The sequence below is a fragment of the Haplochromis burtoni genome, unplaced genomic scaffold, assembly GCF_018398535.1.
Source record: "Haplochromis burtoni strain Fernald_Lab_line unplaced genomic scaffold, NCSU_Asbu1 Contig_483, whole genome shotgun sequence".
Classification (NCBI taxonomy): Eukaryota; Metazoa; Chordata; class Actinopteri; order Cichliformes; family Cichlidae; genus Haplochromis; species Haplochromis burtoni.
This window is the reverse complement of record NW_024582844.1, coordinates 217,817-231,656: the sequence shown is the minus strand read 5'-3', so window position 1 is coordinate 231,656 and position 13,840 is coordinate 217,817. Positions and strand designations below refer to the sequence as shown.

Sequence of the window (13,840 nt, the reverse complement as noted above, 5' to 3'; positions counted from 1 at the left end):
CGAGGAACCGGCGAGGATGAAGGCAGAGAGGAGCTTTGTACTGAGACAGAGCTCGCTCTGCCTCTCAGCTACATCACAGTAATCATTCAACACGCGTATATTACTTTTATATATCTATACAATGTTTGATCGATGACTTGGTTGCACTTTGGATTTTCAGCTGACCGCCCCAAACCTCTGCAGCAGTGCTGGCAGCACTCACAGGTGAGGCCCTCAGCTCGGCCTGTGCTGGATGCAGCCCGTCCTACGGAGCTGCAGGTAACCTCAGGGTGCGCTCACGTTCAGACATGGCTGTGTGGACAGCACATTGTTACTGTTATGCCAGCTGTACGCTCACTACTTTACAGTATTCGTATCACATATGTTCAGTGTTGTCCTATGAACAGATATAAGAAAAACTGTGGAGGGTGTACTCGCGGATACCTGACACGTCACACTTTGTTCTCCTTTGTTTGTTTCCCAATCAGCAGAACATTTAGCTGTAATAGCATCACGGCTGGTATTTACAGAAATATGAACAGCACGATGAACAAGCAGCAGCTTCCTGAGCAGCAAACTCACAGAGGGAATAAACTAGATCAGCTGAGTGTGTGTATGAGCGTGTGCTGTTTGTATATTATGTGTGTATTCATACCTCGTGCACTCACTGATAGATATTGAGGCAGTGAGATGATTGCTGCTGTGCAATCTCTGACCAGAAAACTACAGTAAAAATGTACCGAAGAACTGAATAAAGTAACTTAACAGATTAAACATGAACATCAAAGTAAAGTAATTATTACTTAAATTAAGAATTTAACCTAAGAAGTCTGAACTAAGAGTTAGAGTTACATTTGAAATAAACAGCTTGCAGTGGAAGGTATAGTAATGAGCTGCATTATTATGGTTCGAGTCCATTCTGATTCTGATGTGCAGTGATGCGATGTATGAGCGAGTCCAGTCCTCCAGTCCTACACCTGGTTCAGGGCCCGGATAGCCTGAGGGAAGAAGCTCCTCCTCATTTTCTCTGTTTTGGCCCTAAGGGAGCAGAAGCGCTTCCAGACCTCAGGAAGTGAAGAAGTGATGTGGTGAGGCTGAAGATCTCCGTGAACACCGGTGCTAGCTGGTCAGCGCAGGCTCTCAGGACCTGACCTGGGATTGCATGTGGTCCTGCTGCCTTCCTGGTGTTCACTCTCCTGAAAGCTTTGCTGCTGATGAAACAGCAGCTCGCAGTGACAGCAGCGCTCACTTCACCTGGATCCTTCAGTCTGTCGTCCTAAAGGTGACCCTGCTGCAGCCTGCTGGGACCGTGAGGCTAGGGTTGCCAACTCCCTGAAAAATAAATAAGGGGCACCTCGTGGCCAGGGCCAGGAAACCCAGTTGTCTTCACCCTTCCCAGTGTGGTAGCTCTTTTTTGTTGTGTGTGAAATTACTTTTAAGCATTTGACTTGAATTTGATTTGGAGCAGATGCATATTCTTTGTGATATGACCATATGGGAAACAAATGATCATTCAGCCATTTATTTTTAGCTCAAAATGACAACATTAACACAGTAAAACAGGTCTGTTTCTTAAACAGAAGCCTGTCATGCTTAACTTTTGAGAATATAAGTAAATCTTTCTTTAAAAGAACTCTGTCCTGCTTAACTTAAAATTATATAAATTAATAGAAAACAATAGAAAGAAAAATATTCTTGTAACTGTGCACATTTAGTGCATTTAGTACAACTGGCTTCAGCTGAGGTATTATTCCAGCTTTTCTAAAGCTAATCAGCTGCTCCTGTTTGTAAACCCGCTTGTTCCCATGATTACGCATCATAACTCATCATCATTATTCATCTATGTATTACTTTTATGTATTAGTCATCTATTTGTTGTAATCATCTATCCTTGCAGTTGTTTATTACACAAAATAAGTTATATTATCACACTTCTGGCCACATAGCGCTGATACTCACTGCACATGCCCATATTAACCTTAACCAGAGGGTTTAAACAACAAACCAGTGTTTACATCCCATATCTGCTTCTGCCGGCCTGGTGGACAAGAAATTGGTTAAGGGTTCCCCGAGCTGTCACGCCCCTCGTGTTCTTCATGTGCCCACCACTAGAAGCATGCCTATGGAAAAAGTGCGCCGGCACACAGTGCAGTGCGCTTTATAGGTGTTATCGTGCACTTTCCCAGCCAGGTGTTTTCCTTTTCCCATTCCTCCCTGTACTTTTGCAGCCTATTTTTCTTTCTCTGAGCGAACAAACATTGCTGCTCTAATGCTGGGCTCACACTGTGCGGTTTTTGGCCCATTTTGAGACGATTTTTGAGTCGTGCGACCGTTTTGGTGATCGGCCCGATTTTGGCCTTCATCGTGCGTCGTGTAGTATACGTGGGGTAACGAGAAGTGATTAACACCTCGAGCAGCTCCCGATCATCAATCGCTCGTGAGGGTGTCACCGCAGCTGCTCACGCGCAAACACGTAGCCGACGGAGCAGCACGGCAAAAGACGGAGCAGCACGGCTGTGCAGCGTGTGATCTGGACACAAGCGATGGAGGCACAACTTGTAGAACTTTGGAAAGCTCATCCGAGCCTTTTCGATGTGGCCTCACAAAATTATCACGACCACAACAACCGTGAAAATAGTTGGATTTACATGCTGCTCAATCACAGCTGCCTGACCAATGTTTTTCATTAGCAATTTAGCAAAGTTGATGGTGGTGGTGTGTCTGTGTGAGTGAAAGACAGAGAGAGAGATTTTCTGTTATAACCTTCATTTTATGGACGCACAGTGTGAGCACTCAGGTCGCATCAGAGCATCGGGCCGTATAGTGTGAGACCTGCATCGTGACCTATGAACTTATAACCCCTGCGAGTCAATCGTGCAGTTTGAAAATCGCACAGTGTCTGCCCAGCATTAGGTGACTGTCGTCCGAGACTTGCACCGCAGTGTGGGCGTTTGTTTCCCTGTTGGCCATGCTTCTTGTTGTGGTCATCTGTTGTCTTCCGGTATTTTCTCCGTAAGCGACCTTTCCTCGACCAATGAGATGAGCGGTAATCTGAATTGTCATACTCGAATTGTCATAAGTGTGCTGTCAGCTCATTGGTCACAAAGCAGGAGAGGGGCTGGGAATTATGTTTTCAAACAAAGCGTTAATTCCATAAACATTTATAGACTACTTTTGATTCTCACTGTATTACGGGACAAAGTGCGGGACGATTCCGTTTTTTAAGCAACCCTACGTGAGGCCCGGTTACTGATAAAGGCATTTAAGTGTGTGTGTGTTTATCTGAGTGTGCGTGTCTGTGCGTGTGTGTTGGTATCTGTGTCCTTGTATCTTGGTGGGGACCTGGGTTTGGCCCCACGGGGCTGAGGGCGTTTCCACGCTCAGCACGTGGTGTCAGGGCTACAGCTGGACTCATTTTTCATGGTTCGGGAAAGCATTATGTCAATGGGAGGTCCCCACGAGGATATAAATACACACACGTGTGTGCGTGTGTGTGTGTGGTGGGGGTGGGGTCACTCGCTGTTTCCTCTTTGTTTTTTTTCTTTGACCTTTCCCCCGGAAGTGGAGCAGCTGCTCTGCTGTTAGCCGCTCCGGACTCTCGATCGTCTTTACCGTCAGAACCGGAACCTGCGACCGAACCGGAGGGACCATGGAGCCCGTCCCCGCTGCACCGGTAAGCACACCTGCCGAGCCGAGCAGGGCTGAGCCGGGCCGATCCCCCGGACACGGTCATGTGAGCGGCTAAGCTAACCGGGCTAGCCCCGGTGATCTGGACTCCGGTCAGGAATCCCTCAAACTGAGCCGAACCCGAGCCTCCCACTGCGGCTGCTGTCAGCACCGTCCCAGCTGGAGCCAGGCCCGCTGTGAGGGGCTCCGGGTCCGAGCAGCGGACACTGAACGGAGTCCAGACTCGGTTACTGATCCACGGATTGGTTCGACTGATTATTGATGAGCGATCGATGTTACAGGGCCGTAGCCAGGGGGCTTACGGGGCGGGGGGCTCATAGATTAACCTCCTTAAATCAGAGTCGTGAATCTTTCACTATAGAGAACAACACAAAACTTTATTGATCCTGGAAACAGACAAACATCACAGCATGAAACAACCTGAACACGTGTAAAAGATAACACGCATCATCAGGCACGGCGTCCGAGTCCCAACTGGAACTGGAAAGTCCTTTTCTCCTTATGCCGCCATCTTCCACAGGTCGACAGACCACGTGACTTTCGCGCATTGCATTGTAGGTATGAGTGGCAGCAAAATCAATACACTGCATCAAGCGCTAGCATTTCCAGCACCGGTAATCATTAATTCTGCGGTTTTAATCCCTACTTGCATTTTATTTGCCCCAAAACAGTTCTGTACAAAACGAAGGAGAACTCGGCAGCTCCGCACGAAGACAGACGTGACGAAGAGGCAAAAAAAATCCAAGGAGTGAAAGGGTCAGACCCACACGAGCATACAGAGTGGAGTAGGGACGTTAGCCTGCTGCCCGACTTTCATCACGCACATATTTATTATTATACGGTCCGAAGCGTGAGTGCATGCACTTCACGTTTATTAACGTCAGATCCCTGCAACAAGCCCAGCTCCAGTTTACTTTGGTGATTTGGACGATTCCATCACAGCAAACGCATCTAATTGTCATTTCAGGTTGTAGTGTTACACAACATTTTCAGATGCAATAGAAATAAAATGAGTGTTTCGTAATTCATTCAATTTATTGTCTTTATTTATAACTGGCATTATTATTTCGTTCTATTATAGAATCTTACAGGAAAGAGGCAACATTGTATTCAATTGTGCTTTATTAGCTGCTTCAGTGAAAAACAAATCAACAATGCAAAAAACATATCAAAACAAAATACTGGAAAACAGTTATTCATCACTTGCTTGCTTCAATGCAACACTTGGGCACATGTATGCAGACTTTTCGTGCCTGCTTTGATCTCGCTCTCTCTCTTAACCGATCAGATCTGGCTGTGGTAGCAGCTTTAAACTCGGTCTGACCCAGGCTGATAGAGGGGCCCAGCCTGGATCACATTCCAGCATTTTGTTGGCTGGTTTTTCTACAAAACACAACAAACATTAGCCTGCAAAGCCACAGTGAACAAAGCAGCAACGAATTCAATTCAAATCAATATAAGACTTATTTGTAACCTACATCAACAATTATGATAAAATACGTAATAACTACAACAGCAGACTGACCTGTGAGCTGGAGTGTTCTGGGACGTCATATTTTGTCTTTGAATGGCTGCAATCCAGGCCATCCGTCGCCTCTTTGTTACTTCGGAAACATGGCTCGAACAATTTCTCTTCAACGACGTAATCCGATAACAACCGATCTCTTTACCCGTCGGCTTCCCGTGGCTGTCATGCGACCGGCTGTTGCAGTTAATAATACAACAGCCTCTTGCCATCTTTTTGTGTTTCTTTTTATCGCTGTGTGACTGATTTCACGTGAAAGCCTGCGTGCGCTAGTACTGCTAGCCACTCGTACCTACAATCCTTTGCGGTTTTACCCCAGAAATGACGTCACATTTTTATTCAAGTCGCGGTGGTGTGCACGTCAGGTTCTGTAAAGGTCATGGTGTCAGGTTACAATCCGGTCAGTGTAAGTTACCACGCAGAGTTCCTGCAGGAACACAAACACCCGTGTCTGCTCAGCGCCAGTTTTGAGTCCTGCAGGAGAAACTCAGGAACGCTGTGATTTGATCTTTGATGGACTGGAAGAAAAATGTGCACCATGAGGACGCTGAGCTCAGCAGTGCATGCTGACTGCAGGTTAGTTAGGCTGACAGTCGCACACGCCACCTGATCAATACCGCCCCCGGTGTTCCTCATTTCGATAATGCAGTAATCTGATTACTGGCTTTGTCTGATTGCGTCTTGCCCAGCTGCATTCAGTTCAATTTTATGTTCATAGCAGCTAATCACAACGACAGTCACTTCAAGGCGCTTCATATTGTAAGGTAGACCCTACAATAACACCCCGACGATCAGATGGGACAGTGGGAATGAAATCCTCCCGTATTACCAGGAAGAAACCTGCAGCAGAGCCGCTCAGGGAGGGGCGGCAGGATTAAAAGGTTTGGATCTTCAGAGATGGTGTCTGTCTCCTGACTGAAGGGGCCTGAAAACTGAGGAACTAACCTCAGCCTATCCGACATGTCAGTGCTAAATAAACTAGCTTCTACGTTAGCTTTCAGTAACGCATTACCTCCCTGTTGCTGTGTGTGGAGCTCCATGAAGCCCCACCCACAGTAACAGTCCAGCACAGACGCAGAAATGAGCCCTGCTCCTCCGCCCTTACAGCCCCTCTGCACATTACTCAGAATGTTGTGCAGCACAGTTATTGCATACATGCGTGTTAGTGTGTCACAGGTGATTGTGCACCGTCACATGTGGACAGACCAGCTTGTTTGCTAATGTGAGCTGACCTGTGAGGACCCCTGGTGGCCAGTAACAGAACAGCTGTGCTCAAATTTAAAGCTACAGATGTCTGTTTGTGTTTGAAAGGTTCAAATCCTTCATGAAGTCACACCCGTCACTGCAGCTGCTGCAGAGTCATGTGACCCTGAATAAGAATGAAGTGTGTTTGTGCGGTCACGTGTGTTTCACCCGTGCGATGCTGTCTGAAATCTGTCCTTCCAGGCTGAGGAGTTCGCCGGCATTCAGGTGAAAACGGAGCCGGAGGGCGACGTGGAGATCCGCTCGTACCCGATCCTCAGGAAGTTGTCGGTCAAGCTGAGTGACTGCAGGGTGTGGCTGGAGGGGCGGGACTTCCTGTCTTTGGGTAATTCATGATTAAAATATCAGATATCTGTGGCTGCTTTGTCTGAGCAGAAGTCCAAATCGCGTTTATTCCGGTCAGGTCAGACTTTCAGATGTCTAAGATGGAAACTTCCCCTTTAATTCAGGTGAATGAAGCAATAAGAGATAAGATAAGATAGAACTTTATTAATCCCTCGGGTGGGTTCCTCTGGGAAATTCGATTTCCAAAAAAGCACAGCACCGACAGAAGTTACAGAGTTACAGAATAAATAGAAATAAAAATAAGAAATAAAAATACAAGTGAATTGCACATTTCAAGTATTGAGTCTATTGCACTGTTGACTATTTACAAAGGTATTGTACAGTGAGGTGAAGAGGCACTACAGCTTAGTTGTTCCCCCCTCCTTTGTCCTCCTGTTTCCCCTCCCTCTCCCCTCCAGAGAGGAGTTAAACAGTCTGATGGCGTGTGGGACAAAGGAGTTTTTAAGTCTGTTAGTTCTTGTTTTGGGGAGAAGCAACCTGTCACTGAACAGACTCTTCTGGTTGTTAATGGCTGTGTGCAGAGGATGCCTGGCATTGTTCATAATGTCCAGCAGTTTCTTTAGTGTCCTTTTCTCTGCCACTGTCACCAGAGTGTCCAGCTTCATGCCGACCACAGAGCCAGCCCTCCTGATCCGTTTCTCCAGCCTGGATGAGTCCTTCTTTGCTGTGCTGCTCCCCCAGCACACCACAGCATAGAAAAGTACTCCAGCAACCACCGACTGGTAAAACATCCTCAGGAGCTTCCTGCAGATGTTAAAAGACCTCAGCCGCCTGAGGAAGTACAGTCGGCTTTGGGCTTTTTTATACAGGTGCTCTGTGTTGCATGACCAGTCCAGTTTATTGTCCACCCACAGCCCGAGGTACTTGTACTTGTTGACCACCTCCACCTCCTCCCCCTCTATCTGAACCGGCAGTGGACCTGCTCTAGACCTCCCGAAGTCCACAACCAGTTCCTTAGTCTTTGAGGTGTTGAGTTGCAGGTGGTTTGTGTGACTCCATGCGACAAAGTTCCTCACCAGACTTCTGTACTCCTCTTCCTGATCATCCCAGATACACCCCATGATGGCTGTGTCGTCTGCAAACTTCTGAATGTGGCATAATTCAGAGTTGTAGCAGAAGTCAGAGGTGTACAGGGTGAAGAGAAGAGGGGACAGCACAGTTCCCTGCGGTGCTCCTGTGCTGCTGACCACCAAAAAGAAAGTGACAGGAAGGGAAACAAGCTGCTGAAACTAGAGACGTCACAGTGATGATCTCCACCACATCACTCAGCCATGCCTCAGATTTCTGCATTGCTGCTTCAGCTGCAGATTATTTAGACTCTGCACAGCAGCAGCAGGAGGGAACGTAGGAAGGAAGAACTCCCTTAGAAAGGAGGAAAGCAGAACCGCTAACTTGGGTTTCAGTGATCGAGTTTCTGATTCAAATCGGTTTTTAGTTTGAAAAAGTGACATCGATTCATTAAATCCTGAATCGGTTTTTAAATATAAACATATTTTATCAGAAACAGCAAAATCTGAGGTTAAAGGTCAAAGAACTCTCAGCTGTGTCTGTAATTTGCAGCATCAGGTAATGTTGAGTCATGGTTTTATTTTGAAAGTTATCTGCTATAAAAAGCCAGGCCAGGAAAATCTGCTTCATGTTTTATCCTCAGTTACTTTGACACAAAGACATCTGCTGTGATGAAGTCTCACACTGTCAGCTTTGTTTGTATGCATGGATATAAAATATGGAATGTGCTGATAAGTGATCAGAATTACAACATTTCTGAGTCAAAATCAAATCGATTCTAGAAGTGATGATACCCGGCTCTGCTGTCTTGTCCATAACCTCAAACACTGTGTCTTTGAGACAGAGCAGTGTGTTTGTGGCTGTTTCCTAACAAAGGAGACGTGACGTCCTCGGGCTTCCGTGTGTTGGGAACAGAATCGGAGGAAAACCTCTTCCTGCTGGTTAACCCGGCAGCTGGACGGCAGGATCAATGAACTGCCTGCTGGCTGTGGCTGTGTGGATGTCGCCGTTCCTCTTCGTCTCTAACCTTTGAACTCCGCTTCCCCACAGGTGATCACCCCGAGCTCAGCGAACGGAGGCAGCGGCAGCAGCAGGCCACCAACACGGGGAGGAAGATGGTGTATTGCCACGAGTGTAACAAGGGCTTCTACAAGAAGTCCCACCTGGAGGCTCACCTGCGGGTCCACCGGGGCCAGAAGCCCAACGAGTGCTGGCAGTGCGGCAAGACCTACCCGACCCTGATGAGCCTGGTTGTCCATCAGCAGGTCCACGACCGCACGGCGCCCTACCAGTGCTCCTACTGCGACAAGACCTTTGCTCTGAAGAGGGACTGGAAGACCCACCACCGGACGCACTCGGGCACCAAACCCTTTAAGTGCTGGTTCTGCGGGGACGGCTTCGGAGAGCAGGACGAGCTCAGCGAGCACCTGGAGCTTCACAGCGGCGAGAAGTGCTACCACTGCACCGTCTGTGATAAGATGTTCATATCCTACCAGGGCTTCAACTTCCACCGCAAGTCCCACAAGAGCCGGAAGCTGCTGCCATGCCCCAAGTGCAACAAGACCTTCAGCAACCCTCAGAGCCTGAAGCTGCACCAGGTGACCCACTCCAACAGGAAACCGCACAAGTGCCCCACCTGCGGCAAAGCCTTCAAGCTGCTGAGCGGCATGCGATGCCACCAGCGCACCCACGAGGATCTGAAGGCCTACCACTGCACTGAGTGCGGCAAGTGCTTCTCCAGCCTGCAGGGCTTGAAGCTGCACGACCGCACGCACACCGGACTCAAGCCCTACAAGTGCTCCGAGTGCGGCAAGCGGTTCACGCAGTCGCCCCATCTCAAGGCGCACATGGTGACCCACACCGGTGAGCGGCCCTTCCTCTGCACCACCTGTGGGAAACGGTTCACGCAGTCATCCCACCTGAGGTCCCACATCACGCTGTTCCACGTGGGCGAGAAGCCGTTCACCTGCAATGACTGCGGGAAGAGCTTCACCATCGCTCACTACCTGAAGGTGCACCGGCGCACGCACACCAAGGAGAAGCTGTACCAGTGCTCGTACTGCCAGAAGTCCTTCTCTTACCACAACTCGTGGAGGGCGCACGAGAGGATTCACACCGGCGAGCGGCCCTTCACCTGCCAGGACTGCGGCCAGAGCTTCATCACGTCTGGCTCACTGGTCAGCCACCAGCGCTCCAAGCACACTGGCGAGAAGAGCCACTACTGCATCACCTGTGGCGAGTTCTTTTTCACAAGCTCCATGCTGCGTGTTCATCAGCTCGACCACACCGGCGAGCGGCCGCACGTCTGCAGCTGCGGCAAGACCTTCAAGACCCGAGGTGTTCTGCGCTACCACCTAAAGAGGTTCACCGACCACCGGCCCGCTGAGTGAGGGGAGGGGCCTTTCAACACTACCCTGACATGTTTTATATGTTAATCACCGCCTGAGTTTCAGCAGGAGCTTCTCCAACCGCAACATGTCTTCTTCATGGTGGTCCTCAACCAACCAATGATCTCACAGAGCAGCAGCGCTACCATACTGTGCTGTTCTGACGTGAACTTTGACTCTATGGACATGAATGCTGCTGAGAAGCCACTCTAGTCTCCTGACTGTTAGCGCAGACCGTTAGCACGCAGTGTTGGGAAGGTTACTTTTAAGTGTGTCCCACTACAGATTACAGAATACATGCCCCAAAATGTATTTTGTAACGTTTTCCTTTACGTTACTCAATGAGAGTAACTATTCTGAATACTTTGGATTACTTCACATATTATCATGCTTTTTCTAACTACATGAATGTACTATTGCTGTGTGATTTATTACTTTTACTGAAGGTTACCTGCCATACCAACTACATGTTTAAACCTTAGTATAAATGAGTAACAGTAGGTGGACTTTAGGTAAGGCTGCACTTTTTGCAACATATGACTGTATCAGTCATGTTTTGTTTCTGTCTGCTAACCTCAGCTAACGCCAGCTAACAGTGTTAGCTCGGTGGTGAGTAGCCTTCAGTAATAGCAACAGTACATCACAGATACTGAAGTGGCACATGACCCAGGTAGCTACCACAGCTAAAACAAGCTAGCTGCAGTCGGCTAATGTTAGTTGTTAAACAGAACGTACTTCCAGATGTTTCTTTAGGTTGGAGTCTTTGACGCTGAGAGCAGCTCGGTTGCTGACAAACAGAGTTTGCATTGCACGCTCAGATTTCATCCCTCTCTCATTTAAATGTGGTTTCAGACTTTCCTAGTAAGAAATGCATTCCTGCCCGTGCACTGCTGGCTCTGCTGTGCTGGCTCCGGGTCCCACCAACATTAACAGGACGCTGACATTAGAGAGGGCATAGCCTAACATATGAAACTGGAAAAGACCAGATACACGTTTGTATTTTAAATACATAACACAGGTACATATATTCTGTTTCAGCCCAACACTGTTGGCGCTGACCGTTGGCGTTGCTGAGACCGTGGCGCTCTAAACCCAGCAGGCTTCCAAAGAATCAGCCATGATGTTTGTGCATTACGCTCTTGGTGACACCGTGTTTTTAGCGGTGTGCATCATGTCATTACCAATAAAGTTTGACCTGCAGCTTCACCTGTGACTTCTCTTGTTGTTCCCCCTGACAGCTAAGTGACAGTCACCTGTCACAGGTGTGTTAAAGGTGCACCATGGTGTGTGTGTGTGTGTGTGTGGGGTTTTTTTTGTTTTTTTTAGCATAAGGACAAATGAAGGCTTTCAAAATAAATGACCCCACACAAACTCGGCTCCGGAAACTGTGCCAGTATAATTTAAAGAGACAGAAACATGTCCAGCAGTGGCGGAGCGTGGGGGTGGCTTACTGGGCTTAAGCCCAGGTTGTTTTGTCAGAAGCCCGGGGTCTTTTGGAGTAATTTTTTCATAGTTAGATGTCTGGCTGACAACTGTATAAAACAAAAAACTACACACAAAAAACAAAAAGATGAATAACCAATACAAAAATAAATAAGAATAAAAAAAATTAAAAATCAAGGAACAGAAATAAAGAAGACAAGGGGAATCATAAAATCTCTAAAAGTGAGGTTCCATAAACAAGACACATAACTTAAATAAGGGGCTAAGAAAAATCAAACTCTTCTAAAAATCTATGCATTTTGATTGCTTGGGGCTTATTTATTAACTTAAGAGATTTACGGAACAGGGAGAGGTCGTTTTTAAGAGCAGGCCATGAAGGGGGGGATTTAGCATATCGGCATTTATGTATGTAATACTTTAAAGGCACGGACGGTGCAGCAACACTCAGGTAAGCTGTGCCCCGCCCCCATCACACTGCAGGATGGACCCCTGCTTCCAGACTCATAACTTGCCTGTTAGAGGCTTAGAAATTATCCTTTCAAAATAAATGAGAATTAATGACGAATGGAGTAAAAATCTCGTCATTTTATGTTATTTTCACTGTATCTGTTTAATAACATCTCAATAAGAAATTGAGATATTTGTGGAGATATTTGTTGATCGATTTTTTTCAATTATTCGACACTGGAGAGATTCTTTGCATTTATTTTGAAGGCGCAGGGTCTGAAGTCGTGTTTTCCGCTCGTTATGTAAACAGTAAAGATGGCGGCCTCCGGTGTTCTCCGTGCTGTCCTCAGGCAGACTCTGAGCAGGTTCGGTAGTTTCAGATGGAGCCTGCGTCACCCGCGAGCTGCACACAGGTGAGCGACCGGAAACTGCGCACCAGGGTAAGTCACATTTCACACGATTTGGGCCTCCCGCGTCCTCACACCAGAGTCCATTCAAAAATCTGCAGCTTTTACAGCTTCTCTGGTCCGCATCACTGCAGCCAGGGTGCAGTGCTGATGGGCAGAGGAAGGTTGCTGGTTTGAATCTCTGACAACAACAAACATCAGCAGCAGAACAGCTGGAGTAACATCTGCACCTGTGCTCTGTTACACACACACACACACACACACACACACACACACACACACACACACGACCAGAACTTGTCAACCAGGTGTAACGACGTGGTAATGTGACAGTAACCGTGGCAACCATATCATGTGCATGTGAACTAAAAGTTTTTACTCGCTTCTGCAGTCTGAGCATTAACACTGTCAGAAGTCAGAGCAACGCTGTGACATCACAGCCTGTGGAGGGCTCGCGCTGCTCGGCATGCTGGGTAACCGTGAGCGGAGGAGGAGGAGGGGTGCTGTGGGCAGCGCTCGGTATGGTTGGTCACAAACATTGTTCTTCATCAGCTTTCATAACCTGTTCCTACTTCCTGTCACCTCTGTGACCTCACACTGTGTGTGTGTGTGTGTGTGTGTGTGTGTGTGTGTGTGTGTGTGTGAAGCCTTCTCCCTGTTTGGCAGCAGTGAAGAAGATAAACGCGATGAAGCTCAGAGGAAGGAGGACGAGATGATCCTGCTGCTAAAGAAAGCCAAGGTACCACACACACACACACACAGCAGTGCTACTGTGTATGTGAGATGCTGTATATTAAAGAATAGTATGTCCTGACCAGTGCTGCTTAAAGAGGACATGAAACTGTCTGTGACGCTGGGTTTAAGTAACAAAGTTTAAAAACATGTTCAGCAACATCTGCCGTCAGAGTGGAGTCATGTGATTGGTTGGTTGTGGCCAACAGACTGTAGTGCTGCAGCGATGAGTTCCTGTTATAAACCAGGAGAAAGTGTCCACGTCACTGTCTGCTGCAGGAAGTGGCTGTTTGGGTAAAAACCAGCTGTTAGCCGTGATGTTGGGCTTTGTAAAGCACTTTATGAACGAGGGCTGAGTCTGTGTGACAAGGGACGGGTGTGTGACAGGGGACGGGTGTGTGACAGGGGACGGGTGTGTGACAGGGGACGGGTGTGTGACAGGGGACGGGTGTGTGCCAGGGGACAGGTGTGTGCCAGGGGACGGGTGTGTGCCAGGGGACGGGTGTGAGTCAGGGGACGGGTGTGTGCCAGGGGACGGGTGTGTGCCAGGGGACGGGTGTGTGCCAGGGGACAGGTGTGTGACAGGGGACGGGTGTGTGCCAGGGGACAGGTGTGTG

General features: G+C 48.0%; 2 protein-coding genes across 4 annotated transcripts in view; both read left to right on the top strand.

Moving 5' to 3' along the window:
* Positions 1-3,477: 3,477 nt before the first annotated feature.
* Positions 3,478-11,400, top strand: LOC102308368 (zinc finger protein 664). Its single transcript, XM_005946404.3, has 3 exons — positions 3,478-3,652; positions 6,638-6,779; positions 8,858-11,400. Exons 1-3 carry the CDS (start codon positions 3,629-3,631, stop codon positions 10,195-10,197), a joined length of 1,506 nt encoding a protein of 501 aa, XP_005946466.1. The 5' UTR covers positions 3,478-3,628; the 3' UTR covers positions 10,198-11,400.
* A 967-nt stretch (positions 11,401-12,367) lies between these two features.
* ttc19 (tetratricopeptide repeat domain 19) overlaps positions 12,368-13,840 on the top strand; it is a 6,014-nt gene continuing 4,541 nt past the window's right edge. Inside the window, exons 1-3 of one of the 3 annotated variants that reach the window (XM_005946400.3) lie at positions 12,368-12,497; positions 12,883-13,010; positions 13,139-13,230. In XM_005946400.3, coding sequence (XP_005946462.1) covers positions 12,400-12,497; positions 12,883-13,010; positions 13,139-13,230 — 318 coding nt within the window. In that variant the 5' untranslated portion in view covers positions 12,368-12,399. Of the gene's footprint in view, positions 12,525-12,882; positions 13,016-13,138; positions 13,231-13,840 lie in introns of all 3 variants that reach the window. The other 2 variants (XM_005946401.2, XM_005946403.2) reach the window with 2 other exon arrangements.